The sequence below is a fragment of the Mixophyes fleayi genome, chromosome 1 (genome assembly GCF_038048845.1).
Source record: "Mixophyes fleayi isolate aMixFle1 chromosome 1, aMixFle1.hap1, whole genome shotgun sequence".
Lineage (NCBI taxonomy): Eukaryota > Metazoa > Chordata > Amphibia > Anura > Limnodynastidae > Mixophyes > Mixophyes fleayi.
Window position 1 is genome coordinate 223,691,720 of NC_134402.1, and position 27,106 is coordinate 223,718,825.

At 42.9% G+C, this 27,106-nt stretch overlaps 1 protein-coding gene across 1 annotated transcript in view; it reads right to left on the minus strand.

Moving 5' to 3' along the window:
* The window catches only part of GRIN3B (glutamate ionotropic receptor NMDA type subunit 3B), a 79,373-nt gene that overhangs the window by 25,274 nt on the left and 26,993 nt on the right, over positions 1 to 27,106 (minus strand). Inside the window, exons 7-8 of the mRNA XM_075205968.1 lie at positions 25,504 to 25,668; positions 14,511 to 14,578 (exon numbers count right to left, since the gene is read on the minus strand). Of these exons, the coding sequence (XP_075062069.1) occupies positions 14,511 to 14,578; positions 25,504 to 25,668 (233 nt within the window). The remainder of the gene's footprint in view (positions 1 to 14,510; positions 14,579 to 25,503; positions 25,669 to 27,106) is intronic.

Consider the following 27,106-nt stretch of genomic DNA (forward strand, 5'->3'; position numbering starts at 1 on the left):
GAGTGGACACTAAAGTGGGCGTGTTCACTGCACAAGTTGTGGCTACTGCCGGAGAATCATTAACTTTTGCCTTACTAGAAATAACTGGAGCATTAGACAGCTTAACCTCCTGAACACCCTGCTCCCTCCCAGAGATGGAAGCTGACACAGGTTCACTCGTTAGGCAAGCTTTAGCAACAGCTGAAGTAGGATTAACCACTGCCTGACTAGAAACAAGTGGAGCATTAAACCTTTTAACCTCCTGGACACCAGAGCTACTCCCCTTCAATGTTAATACTTGACCAACATCAGAAACTTGTTTACACACTTGGGGTAACATAGCAGGCATGCTTTTGGCAGTATTTTCTATCAAATGTAAGGCTTTCTTAGTTCCACTATGCATACTTAAAGGTCCAAAAATTGTGTCAATTACTGCACTCTGAACATCACTCACATTATCAGCATTAGATTGAACAGTTTTTACATTGTCTGACAAAACATTTGATACAGTTGGCTTACTTGTCATGTCACCTTCGCTCACAGAGATAATGTCCATTACAGGCTGAGGAACAGAAGCACTAGCCGTGACATCACCTGACTGCTGAATAACAGTACTTACTGAACATATTAGGGCAGATTGTTTCTCTGCAGCTATTGCTACAGCTGCACTCAGGACATCAGGACTTTCGGTTTCCATCTGAAGCAGCACAGGAGTTGAGGACGCCAAGTCGGTCACGGTACTCACAACCAAACCTGTATCATCCACTGCCCCCTCTGACTCCATCACTGGCGGTTCACCCTTCAAAAGTCTGATATTGTTATACAGCGGATTTGTTGCTGTACTGTCCATCTCTGGAACTGGCATGTTCGCAGGTAAAGAAACTGAATCGTCCTCTTTTATTATTGAGGATTCCACAGAGGCTATGGCTTGTAATTTAAATAATAAATCCTGTAGCGATTGTTCCTTTTCTTTAAGGATTTCTTCCATCCCTGTAATCTCCAATGTAATAGCTGCTCTGTCACGACTAAATGCATTGTTGCGCTTCTTCTTTTTCACTAGTATTTGCCTTTTAATCTTTATGATTGCAGATTCCAGCTGCTGGGCTTGAGATTTAGCTGTTGGTTCATCAATCTCGCTTGCATCTGAATCTGGCAAACACACATCTTCTGCCCTCTTCTTTGCACCTATTGCTTCAGTGCTGCATGCTGACAGGGCTACAGCTGCATTAACCTGCTGTGTGCTGGACTCTACAACAATGCTGGTGATCTGCTTTTGCACAGGTGAGTCACGCTGCAAAGTCATCATCTCTTCACCAACAGTCCCTGGCTGCAGCATTGGCACTGCTGACTCTGTCTCAATCAATGCGGGGATGGGAACCACATTCCTGGATTCTTTACAATCCAAGACTTCTATGGCAAATTCCATCTCCTCACAGGCCTTGTAAGTTAGACCTGGCAATCCCGGTGACTGGGGCTCTCTCCTATCACTAGGAGTGGCTGGAACATCCTCCACGGTATTGTTTGGATGGAGTTCATTTGCTGTAGGAATAGGTCCCTGTGACAGGATACTGTCTTCTGCATCTATTTTGCTTGCCAAGATGTTATAAGGCTTGCATAAATCAGGGCTTGAGCAAGGCCCAGAAGCCTGGGGACTCTCCTCCAAATCTCCCCCACTGGCTTGCTTGCTAGATCTTGGGCCTGGACTAGGCCCTGAAGCCTGGGGAGTCTCCTCCACTCCTCCCCCAGGATCCTCCATGGTTCCCTGGGTGCTGTCCCAGGGATCTCTCTGGTTCTCACTAGCACACACAGATACATCCTGTCTCTGCTGCTGCTGAAATCAGAATGAGGCTGGATCAACCCTAGCTCAAGCACTTCCTGCACCTCCTTGTATATACTTTCCTTGGCCTCTGGTGAGCCCCAATAAGAGGGTTGCCTAACTGGCCTATGCTCACCAGTGTCCACATGGGGCATCAGCAAGGAAGTCCGGCCTCGCTTCCTACTGAACTGAGTCGAAAAAGGGCAACAGCACTGCCTCAAGCTGCTTCCTCCTGCGGGCACTCAAAAGCCCACTTCCTCTTCTTCCTCCTTCACCTCTGGCATCTGCAAGGAGGTCAGGTAGTGAATCACTTCCTGGTTTCTCAGTCAGTAAGTAGAATACTTCTGCTACTGACTCCACACGCTCGTGGTATGCCTTCACCATATTCATGTGGTAGGTCCGCTGCCGCCTACTGTCGCTATCAAATGACACCACGTAAGTGGTGTCACTCTGGCATTTTGTGTACGGTCCAGCCCAGGCAGCCTGGAGCTTGCTCTGGCGCGTGGGCATCAAAACAAGGACCTTCTGCTCTACCTAAAATACTCTGGCACATGCTCCCTGATCATACAAAAGTCTATTGTTTCAACTGAGATCAACACATATTCCACCACAGAGACATCCTGGGTGGGTAGCTCCCCTTGCCAAGACTCCTGAAACAGGTCAAGAGGTCCACAGACTCTGCGGCCATATAGTAGTACAAAAGAGGATAAATCGATAGACTCCTACGGCACCTCCCGATTAGCAAACAGGAGGTGCCGCAGGTAGTGTTCCCAATCTCCCCCCCTCTGAAGTTACAAATGCCAGTAACATGTGCTTCAGAGTGCCATTGAACCCCTCGCACAGTCAGTCTGGGGATGGTAGGGAGCAGTACGGAGTTACCACGCTCCGCACTTTGCCCAGAGACACTGGATCAATTCACTCATGAACTGTGTCCCTTGATCGGTTAGGATCTCACTGGGGAACCCTATTCTGCTAAATACTCCTAGTAGCGCATCTGCTACCTTTTCTGTAGTTATGGAGGACAGAGCTACAGCCTCTGGATACCAGGTAACGTAGTCCACCACAATGAGGATGTATTTCTTCCCCGATCTACTGGGCAGGGGACCTACACAGCCACTCTCTGAAAATATTTCCCAACTATTTGCAAGGACCTCAGGGGAGCACGAGCACTGGGGCACCCAAGACAGTGACACACATCTCAGGAATTAAAGTAGGCCTGGACGTCATCTGACATTTCCGGACACAAAATTTTCTGTGTCAGGCGCTTCTGTGTTCGGTCTCTTCCCTGGTGTTCCGCCATAGGGATTGTGTGGGCAACTGACATCAGTTGCGCTAGAAAGCTCTGTGGGTACCAGCAGTTGAACTTGTTCCCGGACTGGTCTATCCCCATTTACCTTCCTAGCTACGCGATACAACAACCCTTTATGCCAGGTCACACTTCCCAACTCCATCGCTGGTAGGCTGCCGACAGCCTGGTGCCACATACCTTCCACTGTGGGATCAGAGAGCTGAGCTGCCCTGAACTGTTCCCTGAGGCCCTCACTATCGTCTAAGTCAGGACACTCTGCAGGGGGTCTATGTTGGGGTTACTAGGGTCAGTCAAAGTGGGGTCGGTCAAAGGGAGGTCACTGTGGTCAGCTAAACTCACCACCGGAGCTGGCATACTTCTAGGGACAGGAGCATAACAGAGTACCCTCACAAGATCAGGTTGGCAGGAGCCAACATCCTCTGCATAGCTAGGGGACATAGTCTTTCCACAAGCAAAGAGCTGGCTGTTTCCTGAAGAAATAACAGATGGAGTCTTTTCCTCTGGGCTGGCTGAAGCTGTGGTTGCTGGCGATGGCTGTTGTATAGCAGCTGTGGTCTTTTCCTCTGGGCTGGGTAATAGAGTTGAGATATGCGGTCACAATTGTACCCTCAACATCGTTATCCAAGATCACATAGGTTGGGAGGCCATCCATAATGGCAACATCTCGCAATTCCTGGCCATCTCCCCAGTCCAGATACACCCTTGCGCCAGGCACTTCCTTCTCCAGTTCATCTGCCACAGTAACTTTGGCAGTGCGACCCTGCAATATTGCAGCAGGATCAGTAAGATGGGGGTTAACTAAAGTTATCGAGGTCCCTGAATCTCTCAGTCCTTCTCCCTGCAGGGGTCCAACTTGGACCGGCTGCAGGTTTCTCCACATGTTTTTGGGGGGTCTTTTGGACAAACAATCAACTCTTTCCGCTGAGTCAGCTTCAGACACGCCACACTCCGTTGGGCTAGCAGGGGTGGAAACAGTCTCTACTGGCTCACTTTCACCAGTTAAGCAAGTCAGCTGGGCCCCAGGACGCAGATTAGGGGCACGAGTCTGGGGTGCTGGGGCTGCGGGACAGTCCATCCTTAGCACTTCTTCTCCAGCCTGGGCTCCAGTGATCTCTGATTATTCATAGGAACAGGACGGGCGGTGGCTGACAAATGCTACCCCATTGGTTGGATACTTTCTTTTGGGGGTGAGTAGAAAAGGGGTGCCCCCCTGATTGCACAGTCCTTTGGTGTTGGCTGTTAACATGGCACGTCTGGCAGTGTGGCCTCACTGCCACATACTGATCCGCCAACTGGCAGGCTGCTTCCCTGGTGCCTGCCTTCTTGTCCTGGACCCATTCTTTCATCTCCGATGCGCACCGATGGTGAACTTGTTCTTGGCACATCAGGTCTATTACCTCCTTTACAGTCTGGACACCTGCTCCGCGTACCCACTTCCTGGCAGACTCCTGCAGCAAGTCCTCATGAGTGGTGTGGAGGTTCTTGTTAAGGTCCCGGAAATTCAGACGATAGGTCTCTAGGGTAATAGTGTACCGTTTAAGGAGTGTCCTTTCCACTATATCATAGCCCGCACAGTCCTCAGAGGGCACTCCATGATAGGCCTCAACTGCGCGTCCTTGTAGTGTGGGCACCAGATGCTTAACCCATTCCTCTCCGGGTACAGCGTGTAGCCTGCAGAATCTCAAGGTCCAAGCTGGACATGTTGGTGTAATCAGACATTGTGTGCGTTCTCCTGACTGCAGTTATTCCTCTCCTGAATAACTTGGCTGACTGGTGCATGAAAATTCGCCTGTGGTTATCCTACTGTTTGCCATAAGAAATCTGTGACAGGATGGACCGCCTATCCCACCCTGTCTGTTATCGATCGGGACTGGCTGGGCTTACTTTGCCATCGTTCCCTTTCTTTATCCAAAATCCACACCTCCTGTTGCAATTGGAGGAGCCTGCTGCCACTACTAGGCTCCTACACTGGCATCTAGAGCCGCTTCTTTCTGAGTAATGCTTGCTGCTAGGGTACCCACTTGCTGGTACACCTGGGATGGTATACCTGATCTCTTGCCTTCAGATCAGGATTGCTGTGGATTGTTCCCTCCTGGCCTATCACCCTGGCCAGAGATGCAGGCAGCGGGCAAAGCATTGGTACTGGAATGCTGGGTCCACCTCAGAACAACTGGATAATGGATCAGATTTTGGTCTGATCTGTAGGTAACAGGAATTTACAGCAGGGTAAGTAGTCATCAAAGCAGGTTTTTGAAGTAAAATTATGTTTTATTAGCTCAAATAGTCCTTACAAGGACAGTTAATAGTCACTAGTTGAAGGAACTAGTGACATCCAGAAAGGTACATATGGTATGAACATTACAGGCTCAAACAGCCCACTTTTTATACAGTTCTGAGAAAACTCCTTTCAGGGGGTAACGCTGACCCTTGATCCTCCCCAACCCCAACACATCTATGTTATTTCTAGTATCAGGATACAATATGCTTTCCCAAACATGGATTTACATGCAATGCAAAGTTAACAATATTTACACTACTCTGGTATATGCTAAAGCTTGCTGCTGGCATTATCTGAGATGCAGCCACACCAGACAGGAAGGCAGTACCCCCCTGTTGTGTATACAGGCTAAACAGACGTGTTGGTCACTGAGTCATGAACAAGGCTAAGTAGCATGAATTTATCTGTCTCTATAAAGTTTCAAAAACACATCCCCTCCATTCTATTGCTAACTTGGGAATTTCTAAAGTAAAGTTACAACTCCAAACAAGATATATCCATACAACACACATCCCAATGTAACACGATAAGTGCATTTGCAATAATATACATTGGTGCATGCACCACTAATTGAAACACTTTTCTACAATAAATTATTTCTACATGATCCAGCCACAAATAAGTTATTTATAAGTGAGCCACACCACCCCTTTCCAGTTTTCCATGGAAAGAGAGTTGGTATTCCAACCTTTTAAACCACTTAGTAATAACTGACATGATTGATTGTCCAACTTAAGATGACCCCCAGTTGCTGTTTTTTTTAATTGCACTGCATAATTTAAGGCTGGGTACAAACTAATTTTATTGACTAATAAGAATAGTCCTGATCAGCATGCGTACACACTATACATGTTTTAAACGATTTACTCTCAGATCTGTGCTCTTGTGTGCAACTGTCATAACCTTCAGCTGAAAAGATCATGACTCTGTAAACTCTATGGAGATCCTGATCGTGAGTGCATACATACTGCAGGATTGGAAGGAGAAGAATTATCTGGTCAGCAGAGACATAAATGTCAAATTACCTGGAAATTGTAACCTCTTATACTTCTGATATGTTCCATGTGTTTCTGTCTACCATTTTATTATTATTATGTATTTACTTATACAGATTCTGTAGTGCTGGACAATTGTACAAATTGTACAAATACAGATAGGACATAATTAATACAGTAAGCAAAATTACAAATACATGAGATAATTAAGCTTAAGTAGCACAGTTGAGTGTGAATAAAACCAATTAGAATGTAGACATGACATGACATGCGAGGGAGACAGACAATAGACAGACAGGAGACAATACGTAGAAAGGACCTTACCTGTAAGATCTTACATTATAAAGGGAGAGGTGATGAGAGGCAGTAGGACTGACTTGAATAAAATGTGGGCAAAGAAAGAGGAGGTGATGGACAAGATGGTCAGGAGGTGGTAGTGTGGTGTCCCAAAATCTGAGTACCCTGGGGTGTATCTATATGTTTTTAATTTGTTAATTTAATTTGTTAATTGTTAAAAGTGTTTATAAAGATTTAAAAAAAATAAAAAATAATTTCTTTAGGGAGAAGTGACAGTTGGGAGTGGTTGGTGGTTGCCGGGAGTAACAGGAAGGAGGAGTGTGTGGCATAGCAACAAGTCCACTAACTTTGGTAATAACTGTGAACTCCCAGAAGGCAGTGAGGAGAGGAAAGTTCTAGACCTCTGAGGGAGAGAGATCCCTGTGTCTGCATAGACTGAGAGAAAAATAGGAACAGAATGAAAATCGGACAAAGTGAAATATATGCAGATTAAAAGTGAAGTAAGTGTAAGAAGAGAAGCAGATAAGAAGTGAGCCAAAAAAGGAAAGTACTGAAAACAAATAAGCAGTATAGAGATCTGTGACATCACACCAAACAGACTGAGCTATGTACTGAGAACAGTGTGAGAGGAGAGAAAATAGAGAGGTCTGTGAATACACACAAAAGATCATCAGTTTATTTGGCGTGAAAAATTAATTTATGGGCCCCAACCACGTGGAGCACTTCTACTAAATTCCTGTGCACAGTTCAAGCCATGACTGAGTGTAAAATATGGTAACTACCAAGATAATATTGGTGCACCAAATGTTTTAGTTGAATATTAATGTTAAGTTATTTACCTGAAAATTGATTTATATGTTAAATGCTATTGTGCTCTATGTTGATCAAATTAATATTTTGTCATTACCATTGAGTTGAAGGGGTCAGTGGCGCGGTTGCTTACCAAAATTATCTTTACCGCATTATTAATAAACCCAAGTTATTTGACCAATCCTTGTCCCTCTCATTGAAGTATTTATCTCCTGATCACCGGATGTCTGACCAAAAAAGAACCTGACTCGTGTCTGGAGGACAAGGTAAGGGAAGGAAATCCCATCATACTCGGCCACCACAGTAGAATAGGCGAGGATGAAGAGGTGAGTTTTGAGTGAGCATTTGAAGTATTGAAGGTTGGGGAGAGGTTGAATGAGGTAAGGTAGGGAGTTCCAAAGTTGGGGGGCAGCATGGAAAAAGTCTTGGAGGCGAGTGTGGGAGGAGGCAATGAGTGAATAGAGGCGGAGTCAGATCAGAGTGGCCAAGTGGAGGTATACCTCGAGACAAGGTCAGAGATGTATGTGGGAGAAGTGTAGGTGAGAGCTTTGTAAGTTAGGTTAAGGAGCTTGAACTCTGAAACAGATAGGGAGCCAATTAAGGGATTTACGCAGATTAGCATCATAAGAAGAACATTGGGAGAGGAAGATGAGTTTAGCCGTAGCATTCTGGATAGTTTGAAGGTGGGAAAGGTGGAAGTCAGGAAGGCTAGTGAGAAGGAGGTTGCAGTAGTCGAAAAGGGAAACGATGAGAGCATGTACCAGAATTTTCGTTGCTTACTGAGCATCCACTATCTAGCAAATGATCAACTGCTAGCAGGAGGGGAAACTACAACTACATCACCCATTGGCATTCAGTAACACAGGATGCTGTAGTTGGAATTGAGGTTCTCCTGTCCTTGGTCAAGGAAATCACGCATTTACTGGATTATGTTTGGATTACATATCAAAGATTATTTCTGCTTTAAGTAGCACTAATTTATAGCACTGTTTAGTGCAATTTGCATGACAAATAGATTATGTAATTTCATGAAATAATTATAACTAATCTCTACACAATTCTTAGTGACAAGTCAACACATTCACATGTATCAAGAGACTTGTATGTGGAGCAGGGCCATCAATGACTGATTCAATTTTGTTGGGCCTCCAAAGGCATAGAGTTCATTATAGCAATCAGGCCATAATAGACCATCTATGAGCCTTGGACAAAGATCGCATTGGGAGAATCTCACATGTTTGCAAAAGGATAACCTGTAGCATATTTTCTAAAAAATACAAAAAAAACCATATATTTTCTTTGGTACTATATATATATATATATATATATATATATATATATATATATATATATATATATATATATATATATTGTGGCAAGAGCCTGCTACTGCTGAAGCACACGCAAACTACTTCTTCTTTTTATGCAGCTTTATTGTCAGGATGGTTTAAAATATATTTGACACCATATGAATTTCACAGCAGATATGGAGACCCTAAACGCTAGCAAGACATAGACAATCTCTCTCAAGACCAGCCAGCTTACCCAGCGTTGGTCTTCCTGAACAAATGATACAAACAAGCTTTTATACCTGATACTCCTTCCCCAGCCTTAGCTTGATGGACAGGTGACACCCCCCCTTCTCTTTAATTGGAAACGCCTATTACTGACTCTGTTTGCACAAACAGACACACCCTGTCTGTTTGCTGAGAGGAAGGAGCTTTCCAATAATGTAAGTTAACCAAACTTTAAACTATACATAATTCTTTACCTGGTTTAACCTCAATCTAGGTGCATAACTGCGCCAATGTTTTATTCTGCTTGTATGTTTTCTCTGTATCTTGTCAGATAAATGCCTCCCTTTGTTACATATCACTCCCCCTAGCGTCTCCAAGTAGGGGGACGCGGACTTCGCAAGGAGCGCATATTTTCGTGACAATGCATCTGCATTCTTGTGCAGAACCCCAGGTCTATGTTTTACTGAGAACTTGAAAGGTTGCAGTGCCAAGAACCAGCGGGTTACCTTGGCATTTACCACCCGGTTGTTCTGCATCCATCTCAATGGTGCATGATCTGTTATTAAGGTGAACTCTCTCCCTGGGAGATAAAAGCGCAGAGCTTTTGTAGCCCATTTTATGGCGAGACATTCTTTCTCCACAGTGGCATATTTTTGTTCCCTTGGAAGCAACGTACAGGACAGAATTTTCTACTCCATTCTTCTCCTGTGACAAGACTGCACCTAAGCCAACACCAGAAGCATCAGTTTGGAGGAAGAACCTCCGGGTAAAATCCGGTGCTTGTAGATTTGGAGAGGAACAAAGAGCTAACCGAAGATCAGACCAGGTGGTTTCTGCAGAGTCAGACCAGGTCTGGACAACTTTTTTTTAACATGTCCGTAAGTGGAGAAGCTCTAGTGGCGAAGTGGCTTACAAACCGCCTGTAGTAACCTACTAAGCCTAAAAAGGTTCTTAACTGCGACTTTTTTCTAGTCTTGCCCAATTTTTGACTGCCTCCACTTTGTCTAGCTGGGGTTTTACATGCCCTCGACCAACAATGTACCCCAAATATTTGGCTTCTCTCATGACTATGGCACATTTCGATGGGGTAATCAGTTAACCCTGTGGACCGTAATGAAGCTAAGAGCGCCTCAACTTTGGCTAAATGTGATCCCCAGTCTGGGGTATAAATCACTATATCGTCCAAGTAAGCAGCTGCATAAGCTGTGTGAGGTCGTAGCAATTTATTCATAGCCCTTTGGAAGGTGGCAGGTGCCCCATGCAACCCAAAGGGTAGGACTTTATATTGATAGAGATCATCAGGGATGGAAAATGCAGTCTTTGGCCGTGGAAGACAGGGGAACTTGCCAATAACCCTTTGTTAGATCAAGGGTTGTTAAATAATTGCTACCAGCAAGATTTTCCTCTAGTTCATCCACACATGGCATCGGATAGGCATCAAACTGCGACATACTGTTTAGTCGCCTAAAGTCATTGCAGAACCTAATTGTCCCTTTGGGTTTTGGGACAAGCACAATGGGACTATTCCATTCACTAATGGACTCTTCAATTGCATCTAACTGGAGCATCTTTTCGACCTCCTTTCTCACGTCCACCCGTCTGGCTTCTGGAATACGATATGGCTTCTGCTTGACAATGACTCCTGGCGCAGTGACAATGTCGTGTTCGATTAAGGTAGTGCGCCCAGGAATGGAAGAGAAGACATCCCTGTTCCGGCAAATCATTTCTTCAGTCTGTTGTCTCTGCTGAATGGACAAGGCTGGCTCTATGGGCACTTCAGACTTTTCAATGGCAGTACTCACTACCTGAGGAGAGGTTTCCTCATCATGCCAGGGTTTAAGGAGGTTCACATGATATATTTGCTCCTCCCTTCTCCTACCTAACTGGTGGACTCTGTAATTGACAGGACCAACAGCCTCTAGAACTTCATATGGACTCTGCCAATGGGCGAAAAGTTTGCTTTCCTGGGTAGGAACCAGGACTAGGACCTTGTCCCCAGGCTTGAAAGATCGAACAACAGCTCTTTTGTCATAACTTTTCTTCTGTCGTTCCTGAGCCTCTTTTACATGTTGCTGCACAATGGGCCCTATCTTTCCTAGCCTCTCATACATTTGGGACACAAATTGTACCAGATTTGGCTCCCTGGGACCTTGCTGCTCCCACCCTTCTTTTAACATATCCAAGATACCCATGGGCTGTCTCCCAAACAATAACTCAAAGGGACTAAACCCTGTTGAAGCTTGAGGTACCTCACGGATGGCAAACATCAAATAGGGAATAAGAGTGTCCCAATCTTTGTTCTCTTGAGCCAATGCTTTCCTGAGCATGTGCTTTAATGTGCGGTTAAAGCGTTCCACCAAGCCATCTGTTTGTGGATGGTATACAGAGGTGTGAAGCGCTGTAACCCCTAGCAACTGGCACATGTCCTTCATCAGTTTAGACATGAATGAAGTACCCTGGTCTGTGAGAATTTCTTTGGGTATTCCCAAGCGTGTAAACATCAATACAAGTTCTTTAGCTATGGTGCTGGACTTTATGTTTCGTAGGGGAATTGCCTCTGGATACCTGGTTGCATAGTCAAGCACCACTAGTATATATTGGTGCCCACGTGCGGATTTTTCCAGGGGCCCCACAAGGTCCATAGCTATCCGTTCAAAGGGAACTTGTACTATTGGTATTGGAATGAGAGGTGCCCTGTACATGGGTTTGGGACAGGTTCTCTGACAAATGGGACAGGACCGGCAATACTTTTTCACTGCCATGTGTACACCGGGCCAGTAAAACCTAAGCAGAACTCGTTCCCGTGTTTTATCCTCCCCTAGGTATCCCCCACATACATGTGTATGTGCTGCTTTTAACACTAGGGTTACATGGACCTGAGGAACCATTAATTGTTCTACTTTTTCCCCCTGTACATTAGCAACTCTATACAGGAAATTATTTTTAACAATAAAATATGGTATACCTTCTGCAGGCTGGGCGGCTTTTGCTACCCTATTTACCTCAGTCACACTTTTAAAGGCATGTTCCAAAGTGGCATCATTAAGTTGGTCTCGAGCAAAGTCCTGCAAAGGAAACAAAATTGGTATTGCGGACCAGTCCGTATCCTCACTGACAGGCGGGGTGGGCTCATCTGCGACATCACCGACCAATGCTAGTTTGGACTGTCCATGTTTCCCCACAGTTGGATGCTTTTGTGGAACTCCTGCTGTGACTCCCAGGATGGCATTCCGGTTTGGCGGTTCCCAAAGATCGATGTCCTGATGTTGTGGATTCTTAGGCGGTTCCTTTAAGACCGGGCTTCCGACCGTTGCATCAGTTGCCGGCATGTCCGGCCGGATCCGCTCACCGAGGACATCATTAAACAGTGGGAAGTCTCGCCCCAAAATGAGTGGATATGGGAGTTTAGGTGCTATGGCAGCTACCACCATAACAGTTTTGTCTTTGAGTGTGACTGGTAGTATTGTTCTTTCATACTCCTCTGTTGTGCCATGTACGCAAAGAACTTTCACTTTGGGCAACCGAGAAGTTATGGTTTCGGGTAAGGCAGAGCTGGAAACCAATGAGAGTTCACTCCCCGAGTCAACCAAGGCCAGAACAAGGTTTTGGTTGATTAGCACAGTCACCTGGAACAAACAAGGACTTCCTGATGTGGGACTCATGGTAAAACAGCTTGGAAACGCAGGCCCAATATGTGCTACAGAACAGTCCATGGGTTCCTGTAGTTTAGGACACTCTGCCTTAAAGTGGCCTGGCTCACCACATTCAAAACACTTCAGATTAGACAGCTTTGCACCTGGCCCTCTGTCCATAGCCGTTTTGCCATTGGGCCCTGTGGCAAGGATTGTCAAACCTGGCTTTTGGCGTGGCAGCGGCTTTGGCACAAATGCAGGTTCTTTAGTCATTTGCTGTAGTGCACAAAACCTTTCTACCACGGTGGTAAGCTCTTCATAAATTTGTGGGTCTGATTGCAGAACCCACCTTTGCAAATCGCGGTTCAGCCCCCGGATGCAGTGATCTATCGCCAGAACTTCAATAATCCGAGAAGGCGAATTCTCCTTAGGCTGCAGCCATTTCTTTAAAATTTTAGAAAGCTCAGCCACTTGTGCTCTGACTGGTTTTTCTTTATCATAGCGCCATTGGTGATAGCGCTGGGCTCGGCCTGGCCTGGAAACTCCAATGCGAGCCAATATCTCAGACTTTAGACACAGATAATCAGAGGCCCATTCCTCATCTAGATCCATATAAGCTCGCTGAGCTTCACCAGTCAGATATGGCGCCAGTCTCTCAGCCCAATCTTTAGGAGGCCATTTTGCCCTTTTTGCAAGTCTCTCGAAAGACACCAGATATGCTTCTACGTCATCAGCTGGTGACATTTTCTGGAGAACAGGACCAGGTGGTTCATTTCTGTCATGCCTCACCTGGCTTAACTCTTCTCTTAAGAGCCTTGTGTTTTCCACCTGTGCCTCGGCGACTTGTAGCATCTGAGCTTGCTGCTGTTGTTGCGCAGCGGCCACATTCACGAGGGTTCTCAGTACTTCCTCCATGTTGACGTCTGCGCGGGTTGGGTAGCGGAAACTTGCTTCCCGGAGCATCCCACTCCTGACACCACTTGTGGCAAGAGCCCGCTACTGCAGAAGCACACGCGTACAACTTCTTCCTTTTTATGGTTCTTTATTGTCAGGATGGTAATAATGTTTTGACACCGTATACTTGCACAGCAATTATGGAGACCCTCAACGCTTACTATACATAGTCTAGCTCTCTGTCCAGATCAGCCAGCTAGCCCAGCGTTATCTCCCTGAACAATGAAACAAGCAGGGTTTTATACCTGACACTCCTCCCACAGGCCTAGCTTGATGGACAGGTGACACACCCACCTTCTCTTTAAAAAGGAAACGCCCATCCCTGGCTCTGTTTAGACTATCAGACCCACCCTGTCTGTTTGCTGAGAGGAAGCAGCTTTTAAATCATGTAAGTAAACCAATTTTAAACTACACATATGTTTTTACCTGGTTTAATCTCCACCTAGGTACATAACTGTGCCAATGTTTTACGCTACTTCCCTGCTTTCTCTGCATATTGCCAGCTAAATGCCTCCTTTTGTTACAATATATATATATATATATATATATATATATATATATATATACACACACATGTAACACCCTCTGAGACATGACTAAGTGTATTTGCTGGACAGTGAAAGTGCCCACTCTCTAATTATGCCATCCCTGTTATATTGTGCCTATCGCTAAATCCAGTCCTGATTGTAATTACTTATTTAAAAAAGTGCAAAAGAAAGCAAAGTAAAAACAGCTAAAACTTTCTGCTAGTAGCTTTTAAACAAGATGTGCGACTTTGTTTTGTGTTCTCTACAGTATATACATACCACCCAGTAGTCCCATTTGTTTGAGGTTTTTTAACTTTAAAAGGGTGTGGCTTGGTTGCATAAGGATTGGGACTTGATTTTTGCCATTTAAACATTGGGTGGCATCAGGTGACCTACCGTTTGTCAGGTTTAGGGGGCTTCACATCTTCATTTTCAGTCGTCTTGTTCAAAGCCCAATGGATCTTCTGAAAGTAACCAGAGACAAAATGAAGTAAAAGTTAGAAGAATGGCAAAGGTCAGGTAACAAGACAAAAGGACACCAATGGTATTGAGAGAAGATCAGACTGAATGGCTGTATGTGAACAATAAGATGAGGTAACGGCATATCAATGCCGCCCATATTTTAACAGGCATCCATGTGTAACACCTCTTTACTATGGGGGTTACTTAGTAGTCAGAAATGAATAAAATCCCTAAAAAACACTAACCACACCACAAAAAGAGAAATAGAGGTAACAAAGAGTAGAAAGAAACAAGTCAATATGCATGTAGATAAATTTCATATAAAAAAATGTCACATAAAAGCATAGAGTAGTATCTTTGTACCTTGCTGTACCTTGTACAGGTATCGTAAAGTGTAACATTACAGCAAATAAAAGTTTATTTTACGTTGCCCATTTGTGTCTCAAGATGAGTATTGTCCATTTAAAAAATCACGGATGATCTACACTCACAAATACACCATTATAGCTTACCTCACATATATATATATATATATATATATATATATATATATATGTGATAATGAGGAGTGCTCTATATTTTAACTTGTATTTTGATTAATTAGTGTGCCTAATAACTACTTGACTTAACTACTATTAAAAACTAGAATACATTATGCTAATAATTAATTTGCAATCAGCATAGGATACATTGCAATGTGCACTGCAGTTTAGGACTGACATTCTCATTACAGTCAGTAGATATACAGAGTATATATAAGGAGTCACTGCAAAGGAAATTATCTAACATTCAATGCATTCTATGATACATTACAATCAGCCTGTGGTTTAACAAAAGATACATTGTAACAAGTGTAGTGTCTAGGACTGAACTTGTTATTGACAAGCAATATTACTAATGTTGGGACCACGGCTAATAGATAAACTTTAAGAACCGAGCTAAAGAGGTCTTCACCTTTAACAGCCACCGCTTCCATAGAACTAGAAATATTTGGAGTTTAACGCTAAAGTGGTAGAAGTTTAGCAATTTAGCCGCAGCGCAGGGAGTAGGAAACCTGAATACTGGAGACAAGAACCGAGAACAGGCCAAAGGTCGTAGGTCAATAGCAAGCAGGGAAGTCCAAGAACAGGCCAAAGGTTGGGGCAGGAAGAAAGCAGGGTAATCCGGAAACAGGCAGTGGTCAAATTGCACAGATGTAGAAACAGAGTCCAATAAACAAGCCAAAAGGTCACAATAGGTTAACAAATCTTAGGACAGCAAGATATCCACACTAACACTAACACTAACGCTATAACTGACAGGGTGGCTGGCTAAGACCTCCCTGCCTTAAATGCATGGGTTGACCAATCAATGAGGAGGAGCCTAAAACCTTAATCAGCCTCCGTAGGTTGTTTAATTATTACTTTGATGAGGCACCCGCGCACCTGGCTTTCAGATTAGCTGGACTGCGGCAGTGAGAGGGGAATTGTCCTGGCTGTTGCCCTGGTAACAGCCGGAATGCCGAAACCGGAAGTAAGGTCCTGTCCTTGTCAGGGCAGCAGCCAGGACACAACCCTCAAAACAGAGAAACGAGTCGGCGCAGCCGCAACTCATAACAACTAAGCAAGGAGCAGGTGGCTTTGAGAGAAGATCTCTTTATTATTGCTTTTGATAGTTTGCAGTTGGAGTTGAGTATATTATTCTACAGGTGGTATCACTAACACTGTGTTTAATTTATGCATTAAGGGGCACATTTACCAATAACCGCATAAAAGGAAAAAAGTTTGTTTTCAATCCTTATCGCATTGATAAGGATTGAACTATTTCTCATATTTATGAAAAAAACTTCAGCAGGGACAGTAGTCACAATAAACTGCTGTTCCTGTGAAGTTTAACACTTACCTCTTACTGCCTGTTCACTGAAGAAACTTGCCATGCTGGTATCTTCATTAAACTCCTACTTCGCATGTCTGACCGAAAGTATAGGGCATGCGCACAGAGACTATACTAACGAGGAACTGTTAACATGTGTGAGGGAGGGATCACATGATCCCTCCACACATGCGCTGTGCAGCTATGCTCTTCAGAGCAGAACTGACAGCTAGGAAAGTTTTCAATTACGTTAATGTACACCAGCTTCATTTTCGAAACTTGTTAGATTGCGCTAGGGAGCAGTTCCCATACTATTTTATGGGCACTGCTTAGAAAACTAAATAGAATGCAAAGCAGCAGATATCCACAATATCTGCTGCGATGCAACGATAATAAATTTGAAGGGTCCTTCAAATTGCGTCTGAATCACGGTAAGTGTCCTTTGAGGACATTACACTGCTTGATAAATAGGCCCCTAAAACTGAGAACAATCTTGCTGTAGATGGATATCGCTCAGCAATGTTACTTCCGTGATAAGCTATGGTTGCAATCATTTACTGTTAGCTCCCTCTACGCCTCTTTTTCTCGTTTACTTCCTTTATCATTTTCTCTTATTCACATATATTAATATAAATATTTAGTGTTTTATTATGTATGTGAAACACTAAAAATGTTAAATATTGCTATGATCGATGTGGAATATAGGTCATTGGACGACAACTATTATGTTTGCCTAATGGGCTGATAATACAGTATTGATTTACTATTTGAGATATATTATGTGTTATTAGAACTGTCTAATTGATATAACAAATGTATTGAGTTTATATAGATTAGCACTGTATAATCCTGATTTCTGAGTACTGGCTTGCCTGATACCAATCTGAACATTTGGCAGATATCGGTTTAGGGAAGGTAATAGAACCTGCACAGGAAGCCAGTCACCGACAGCTAACAGAGCTAAACCACTGTGTGCGCGGCACTTAGCCTAGCTTCTGTGCTCTGGAATTTGGAGCAGAACAATGATAGAGGTGCACAGAGAAGAGGAGGGAGGAAATCATCAGAGATCGGAGGATACAACTCCACTCAGCACACAGAGACACTAATAATTCAATTTAAGCAGTGAAGAAGTTGCAGTATGGCATAATGACGTATGCCCACTTTGATCACTGCTTACACACCATCTAAAATGTAAAAACTATTGAAGCTCTTACACTTAGGGCTAGATTTACTAAGCTGCGGGTTTGAAAAACTGGGGATGTTGCCGATAGCAACCAATCAGATTCTAGCTTTCATTTATTTAGTACCTTCTATAAAATGACAGCTAGAATCTGATTGGTTGTTATAGGCAACATCCCCACTTTTTCAAACCCGCAGCTTAGTAAATCTAGCCCTTAAACTCCAAAAGCAATGAAATTACAACGATTAAGGCAGAAGCCTTAATGGACGTGCTTCTTGCACAATACAGACATGGTATGTCATCAAATCCTGTGGTTAGCTACATTTTCAGCACTATCATGGAGTGAGATTGCTGTCACTCACAAACTGCTAATTCACAGAACACAAACATGCAGTCTATGCAATTGAAGGTCTGAGAAGCTATGTAGCACAAAAAGATAAACCCCACATCCATGCCACTCCTGATTTATGGATGGTAATTTATTTAAGCATGTATGCTAGTTTGGTGCTACATACTGGAGCCTGGTTTGTGAATGTATAGAGATTTGCCCCATATTTAGGATTTAGGATTTATTAATGCATAACTTTAATCACCAGTACTAGTTAATAAACTGTCTGGTTAATATTGCTGTAAGACCTTGTCCTATGGAGGACCTTTCACTTTCGCCAGAGAGGGACTAATTTGGTTCCTTAATTTTCTCTGAGAATTTATAACATCTATGCCTATCTGTATATGCTGATGTGAGCACTCAATGCACTAGTTTAACTGTTGACAATCAATTTGCATAAAGCTTTTACGTTATAAAAAAATCTGATATGCTTTATTATTATATTATATTTTACTTTCAATGTGGGAACATAATATAATTTTATGTATATACCCCTTGCTGCTTTATTCTAGCGCTCTCTGTGGGTTTGGATTACTCTATTGTGCAGTTTACTAATAAAATATTTCTCCCAAAAGTCTTGTTGGCTTTATCTATCCTTGAATTGTTGTTAAAAGTCAGCTTAGGCTTTATAAGGGAATGTAATGGCAAACATTGCTCACTGAAAACCAAACTAAGCAGAGGCTTCTCCACCAGTTAAATTTATTTTAAATCTATTGTTATTTTGTAGTTTATTTTTTTTTATGAAGCTGCTCTACTGTCTCTTTCTAAGACACTGAGGTCCTAAACTACAATAAAGCTAAGCTAAGAAAATGTAACAGTACTGCATGTGTGTATTCCAGTGAACACACAAATCTGTGAATTAGCAGCTCTATGATTTTGTGAGTGACAGCAATTTCACTCCATGATAGTATTGGCAAAACCTTTTGGGTGTCTGTAAAAGATGTCAGCAGTATTGGATATGGATGTTATGCCACACAGGTTTAAACTTAACTTTTAGTGTGTGTGTGTGTGTGAGAGAGAGATTATATATATATATATATATATATATATATATATATATATATATATATATATATACAAATACATAATAAATTCTTAGTATACATTATACATTGTATTGCACTCCTTAAACATTGCCAGTGTTAGAAAGTTCCAAAGAAGAGTTTACAACTGCATGAAAAAACCTTGCATACCAAGATAGTACATGATAACACCTTGTTTGTCACTGGGGAAACAATTTTTATAGACAGGTTCAGGCCTTGAATGAAATAAATATCAGAATGACCTTTACTATGTATTTAGGTATAGTGCAGCAGCCATCTACTATTATAGGTAGCGTAATACTGCCATCTACTATCTTTTGTAAAGGGGCTTTATTATTAGCAAGGTCCATTTTAGTCTATGGGGATTTCCCACGCTGTCATGAGTATTCCCCATAGACTATAAATGGACCTCGCGGCTTGATTCTATTCATTAGCGTCGGTCTGCTTGTACACTGTACAAGCAGAACTAGCATTGTTTGTAAATTGGGTTTCTTATTTTATTCAAGTGATGATGAGTATATAAATAATCTATTATTTTATACCTCATTTTATAATATATATCAGAATTCAGCCATAGTTGAAAGAGCACAGTGACTGTGCACACACAATCCTTTCCCCCACCTGTTACTGTGGAACTTGAATACCTGAGAAACAAGTTTTGAGCAGTTGGTCAAATTAACATGTGAAAGACTGTGGTCTGTTTCCTGTGGAAAGGTAAACTCCACCCACAAGAAAAGGTTTTTGATCTCATGTAACAAGAGAAGTGAGGCTCAATTGCTGGCTGTTTTTCTACCTGGGAGGAAACACATGGCCCAACTGCTGGAATGGAATGACGGTCTGTAAAAAGGGGCCTGGAGAGGCCATTCATATTAGAACCTGGTTAGCAGGAAAAATGTAGTTGTAAATGGAGTTTTGAATGGAAGATGGTTGCTGTGTGGTTCTGTGTCTGTGTGGTTCTGTGTTAGTTTTAGTGTTGTAATGGAGTTTTGTTAAGTTATTGAATGGAATTGTCTGAGTTTAGATAAAATGGAGTTAATGAAGTTTTGGTCATGGAAGCATTTGTGTTTGTTGCAAAGGTTATTTGGAATAGATGTCTTTTGTGTAAAATAAATATTTGTGGTGGACTTGCAAGTATATTACTAGAGGTTTAAGAACTGGACCCTGTTCATTGGTAGTCAATTACGCCATTATAAGCACATGTGAAAAACACATGCTTGTAACTTCTAACAAGCAAGTCAGCCATTTTAAATATTGTGAGCTATTTCAGTTCTTGGAAAAGGCTAATGGAAATTGCAAATGCTTTGTAATAGAAGTGTATGGAAATAGTTTGTTTTATGCAGTTTAGTGTAAATGTATAGCAAGTGTTTGGAAATAGTTGTGCATAGTTTGTTCAATAGAATGGTGGTGTTGGTAAAGTATTTCATGGGAAAGTGAAGAAACCATGTAGATGGTATTGGAAAGTCTGCTATGCTGCTGTTGAAGAGTGGCTGAAATTAGGATTTAGATGCATAGCAAATGATTGGATTGTTCAGGAAGTGGTCAGATTGTTCAATATAACGTTTTGTTAGACTGTTGGTTTAAAGGGTAATTTGTAACTCTGAATCGCTGAAATACTATGGTTTATTACTGAAAATGTTGATGTAGTTGATATGGCAGCAAGGTGAAATACGCTTAGAGCATGCTGAGTTCAGACAATAGAGAAAATGCATCTAGAAGCTATCAAGCTTGGAAAATGGCTGTCATCTAGAAGCTTCCATGTAAAGGAATGTGGATAGTTAATAATGACTGTTGGACATTGACTGGGATAAGTGAAATGATATGATAGATGGATAGATAGATGGATAAATGGTAGAAGTTTTGAGATAATTGTGAGAAGATTTGGTTTAGGAGTTTATGTTTGAAAAGTGGGTCTTAAAATGGAGTCTTGCCTGTGTGCCCCCCCACAGGTCTCCCCCTCCACCCCCACACACACCTTTAGACAATGGTTAGTCAAAACCACATACAATGACTTGTATATTTATATAACAGGCAATGAATGTAATGTATTGCACCAGAATCTATACTTTGTGCTAAATATTGTCACACTGTTTACTGTTAATAATATATGCATAGGTTTTACAATTAGAATGTTAATAATACAACACACTTTAATGAAACTATATCTTGTCTGTGGTTATTCTTGAAGAGATAAGCAGAAGTTATTATATGAATATTGATCCTGTGGATTTAAGAGAAAATAAGAATTATATTTCTTAGGTAAATCATAATTACCTTTGCGAGGAGTTGGTTGTATAATTAACACTATTAAATTGTCATCCATACATTTGCCAGATTATTAGGGAGATTAAAACCACAGTCACCCTAGAGAATCCTTTTATATCAAGCATGTTTAGTATTTGGATTTACAAATATGGGGGCCCTTGTTGCCTGAAGATAAGAAGACTGCAAGCATCTAGGGGGTAAATGTATTAACATGCGCGTTCTTCAACACCCGCGAGTTCAGCCTCTTCGGCGATTAAATTTAAAGCGGCGCTGCATTGTAAAGGGAAGTTTCCCTTTACAATGCAGCGCCACTTTAAATTTAATCGCCGAAGAAGCTGGACTCGCGGGTGTTGAAGAACCCACATGTTAATACATTTACCCCTAGGAGTCTGGATGACCAGAAGAACAGAATATATTTACAAGCATGGACACTTGGAATTGCAAATTATTTGGGACATTTTCATGCATGGACATTTGGAATTACAAATTATTTGGGACATTTTCAAGCATAGACATTTGGGATTGCAAATTATTTGGGACATGGTTTTTAAACAGATTAAAAGCTGCTGACAAAAGAGGAAGAATTCAGATTGGTAAGTGTATTGGGGTTCTATTATTTTTAATAAATTTATGTGGTACGAATGAGGGTGTTTAGTGTATTTATTGGGGTTTTATTATTTTTATTAAAATGTTGTGGTGTTAAACAGGAAGTTGTGGCTTATTTTACATTTTGGTTTGTAGAACTACAGGTTGCAGCCAGCCATGGGTGTCAGGGCATGTTGGTACTTGTGGTTCTCCAAGTGCCAACATGCCCTGTAATGTACCCCAAGCTGTAATTATACAAGCATCAGCATGCCCACACTGTTTAGGGCAGCCTGGGCTGGCTGGGACTTGTAGTTCCACAAAACAAAATGGCGCCTAGTTTTTTTCTTTAATATCGCCGATATTACCCTACTACCCGCGGCCCACAGTTGTAGGAAGAGCCATAGTGCTTTTAGCACTGGGCTAGTTATTCCTACAGGGGGGCCACTCGTTTTTTCGGCAGACCCCACTCCCTAGGGAATCCAGCCCAGCACTGAACAGCCTGGGGTTGGTTGTCATTGTGGCAGGGGCACCCCTGCCGTGTGTTCCCCTGCAATAGGGCCACCCACCCCGGGCTGGTGTGCCTAGTGCTGGTTGCATGAAAATCGGGGGGACTCCATGCAAATTTTCATGTAACCAGGCTGGCAGCGCTAGGGTTAATAGTGCTCGGACAGGTTTTTTTTGGAACATTTATCTATTTTTAAACTTTTGACAGCCGTCACGGCTCTATAGACAGGGGCAGTGTAACAATGATGTGTTTACTAATCACGCAGCTAGAAAGCAGCGTGTTGTCTATGGGATTTTTAACCTAAACACAGGAGGGTTTGGTAAACACGGGACAGTTAGTTAAACATGTGTTTGAAATCGCAGCAAATCCTAAGAGATGACCAGCGATTTTGAAGGTTAGAGTAAAAATCGCAGCTTGTTACATCTTGTGACTTGCCACGATTTTAAATTGTTGAAAAAAATCCGACCTTGATACATATACCCCCAGGTTTCATGGTAAATTCTTCATATAAAGTTATGTAACAATAAAAACAGTATACAAATATCCATATAATTACTGTACACATTAAAATAAAAATGGCAACTTAATCAATGTGCTAAAGAGTCACCTGAATCACATAACCTAAAATGAAGACTCAATACAAATATACTCGTCTAAAGAGAGTTGATTTTATGTTGCACATGTTGATGCAATAACTATGTTTGGTAGTATCATTAGCAGTGGGGTAATTATCACTGGCCATGAAGATCAGTGCGGAAATCGTTCAATCTTCCCAAACTTTACTATGAGACCCCGTGATTCCATATGTATGTGTCTTCTTATTATGGCTTATGCCTCTGGTGTCTGTGACTTTTTGGTGATACAGGTAGATTGAGCTGTGTGCCCGTAGAGAATTTTTCCCTATAGTCCAGACCTCACATAGGGAAGTAAGGTGAGCTTTGTGCATGTTTGCCTACTTTTTTGAGCTTTCTTTAGAGAGATGAGGAGGGGAGGTCAGGTGCGACTTCATGAAATGATTTGCGCCATCATGCTCTGCTCACTGCAGTGTGATGACACAATATGTGGTGCAGAATCATGCAACAACGAAGAAGCAGCTTGAAGCAGTGCAATAACGCCACGAAAGGAAAAGCACTGGAAAGACCCTGGATATTGGCAATGGTTTATATTGGAGATATGTAAGAAAACTGTTTGCCTGGAAACATCAAAAGCAAAGAGAAGCAGTGGTATATGAGCGGTCATGGCACTACTTCTTCAACCTATCACTCTCCTCTGGCGTTGTCTCATCATCATTCAAACACGCTCTTATCTCCCCTATCCTCAAGAAACCCAATCTTGACCCCACCTCTCTTGCAAACTACCGCCCTATCTCTCTTCTCCCATATGCCTCCAAATTACTTGAGCGGATTGTCTGCAGCTGCCTCACCAGACACCTCTCTGATAACTCCCTTCTTGACCCTCTCCAATCCGGCTACCGCCCCCTCCACTCCACCGAAACAGCCCTGGCTAAAGTCACTAATGATCTCCTATCAGCCAAATCCAAGGGTCACTTCTCTATACTTATCCTCCTTGACCTCTCCGCGGCCTTCGACACCGTGGACCACCCCCTCCTGCTGCAAACTCTTCTCTCTCTCAGCCTCTCTGGTTCTGTTCATGCCTGGTTCACCTCATATCTTGCAAACCGCTCCTTCTTTGTATCCACGTCTGGTTCTTCCTCCACCACCTCCCCTCTCCCTGTAGGAGTCCCTCAGGACTCTGTTCTTGGCCCTTTACTCTTTTCACTCTACACTTCCTCCCTTGGGGCTCTCATCTCCATGTTCGGTCGTCAGTATCACCTATATGCTGATGATATTCAACTCTACATCTCTTCTCCTAATCTTTCCTCCTCCCTCCTCTCTCGTGTAACTGACTGCCTCTCAGCCATCTCCTCCTGGATGTCCTCACGCTTTCTTAAAATTAACATCTCCAAAACTGAACTCATTGTCTTTCCCCCACCCAGATTCCCTTCCCACAATGACCTCTCCATTGTTGTTAACAACTCCACTATCTCTTTTGTCACCCAACTCTGCTACCTGGGAGTCACTCTTGACTCCTCTCTCTCTTTTGCCCCCCACATCCAATCCCTCGCCCAAGCCTGTCGCTTCCAACTCTGTAACATTGCCCGCATCCGTCCCTTCCTCTCTCAAGATGCCACCAAAACTATCATCCATGCTCTCATCATCTCTCGCCTCGACTACTGCAACCTCCTCCTTACTGGCCTCCCCTGCTCCCACCTCGCCCCCCCTCCGCTCTATACTGAATGCGGCTGCGAAACTCATCTTCCTCTCACGCCGCTCCTCCTCTGCCTCCCCTCTCTGTCTTTCGTTACACTGGCTCCCCTTCCCCTATAGAATCCTTTTCAAACTTCTTACCACCACTTACAAGGCTCTCTCCCAGTCTACTGCCCCTTATATCTCTAACCTCCTCTCCATTCACACTCCTGCCCGCTCCCTGCGCTCAGCCAATGATCGCTGACTCTCCTCCACTCTGATCACCTCTTCCCACTCTAGAATCCAAGACTTCTCCCGTGCTGCCCCCCTTCACTGGAACGACCTCCCTCGCTCCATCAGTCTCTCACCCAACCTGTGCTCCTTCAAACGGGCACTTAAAACTCACCTGTTCCTTAAGGCCTACCAACCATCCACTTAACCTCTCATCTCTTCTGTTTCTCCCCTGGCCTAATTTTTTTCTCTCCCCTTTGCTTCACTGGCTCCCTGCTGTGCCTGATTTTGTTCACCCTCCCTTAGGATGTAAGCTCGTATGAGCAGGGCTCTCTTTCCTCCTGTCTCCATACCTGTTCTTCCGCTCCGTCTCTACTGTATTTGCCTGCCCGGAGTTTCTGAAGTATTGGTATTTTATGTTTAATGTTCTGTACTGTTTTACCCTGTATGGTCTACTGTTTGTACTGTGTACGGCGCTGCGGAAACCATGTGGCGCCTTACAAATAAACGATAATAATAATAACAGTGTAGACATTATGAATGTAGACATTTCATACACATCCCCGGCTGTATACATATAATTTTTTTGTAAAGTGCCACCAGTAATGTTTTGTTATGCTTGAAATAAAAAATTACCTGACTAGTATGCAGCCAATATTTGAATCTGCGCCTTCTTCTGATGCGAGGCAGAATCAGATGGTAAACAACTCTCTCACTCAATGAGGTGAGGAGTGAGCCACAGAAACCAATGCAAAGGAGTACAAATAATCCTGAAAAATGGTAAATTCCCATTTGCAGCGTCTGTAGGACACAAACACAGTAACATCATCAGCAACAATAACAAATCCTGTGTGAAGTTTACATATGTTTGTGGAGAGGTAGGGCTGTTTTGGTAGCATATTGGAAGAAATATATTTTATGTTAAAGGTAATATTGAGGAAAACTGACAGCGAAAGTCACTTTCACAACAATAGACTAACCCTATTATTTTCTGTCATGATTCTAGTGGATTTAGGGGGTTCTTTTTCACGAACCTGGATTAGCACTGGCAGTAAACAGAGGTGAGTAGTCTAACTAGCCCAAGTTTTCATTATTGGGCTTCACTGCTTATAGGTTCGCAGGTCCTTTGTCCTGCCTCCAGCTATGACAAGCTGGTGACATCTGAAAAGAAGGAACTGGTCAAAATAGATGGGACTGGTACACAGGCGGACAGTGCAGTGCAAAAACAAAGATCAGGGGGTAAATGTATGAATCTCCGGATTCTTCATCTCCGGCGTGTTCAGCCTCTTCAGCGCTTAAATTTAAAGCGGCGCTGAATTGTAAAGGTAAACTTCCCTTTACAATGCAGCGCCGCTTTAAATTTAAGCGCTGAAGAGGCTGAACACGCCGGAGATGAAGAATCCGGAGATTCATTCATTTATCCCCAGGAGGGAACTTAAGGACATGCCAGGGCAGCAACAATCAGAACCAGAAGGAGTACCGGGGTCCAATAAGTGGAAGCCAGCAGGGACGCACACATGATTTAAAAAAAAAACCAGAGCTGTTGCGCATGTGTCCGCACATGCGCAGCAGCTCTATTTCAAAGGCACTGCACTGAACAGCAGCCGCGGCGCTGTCAAATAAGCATCCAAGGCGGAGCTGTATTGTACTACAATACAGCACCGCCGCGGATGCTTCTTTGACAGCGCCGTGGCTACTGTATAGTACAATGCCGCAATGTAGGGACACTGATCTTCTCGGAGGGGAGGGGTTTCTGGAGAACCAGAAACCCCCCCTGCGTGCGCACCTGGCCTGGCTCCAGGTCCGGACTGTGACAATTTATTTCTTCTGCCAAATTTAACACAATGTTTATGAATGAAGGTATATCTGTAATAAATGTACAATTTAAAATTACAATTTTAGGGCCTCTCTAGTAGATCAAACTTGTAGAAGAAATAAAGAAAATACAGAAACAAAGTAAGGAAATTTAGTGTACCATATCCTTCTATAATGTATGTGCAATATACGTATTATTATTATTATTATTATTATTATTATTAATAATAATAATAATAATAATAATAATAATAAGACTTTCATGCAGATTTTATAATGGATCTTATCTCCTTTAAACTGCTAGTCTAATCATAAAGGAGACAGAAAGATGCCTAGACCCAAAAGGGTGTAAGGGATGTTGGCTGGCACCCCTCGGAAAGAAAGCTGTAGGTCGTGGTGGACACCCATCCCCCCTCTCCCATTT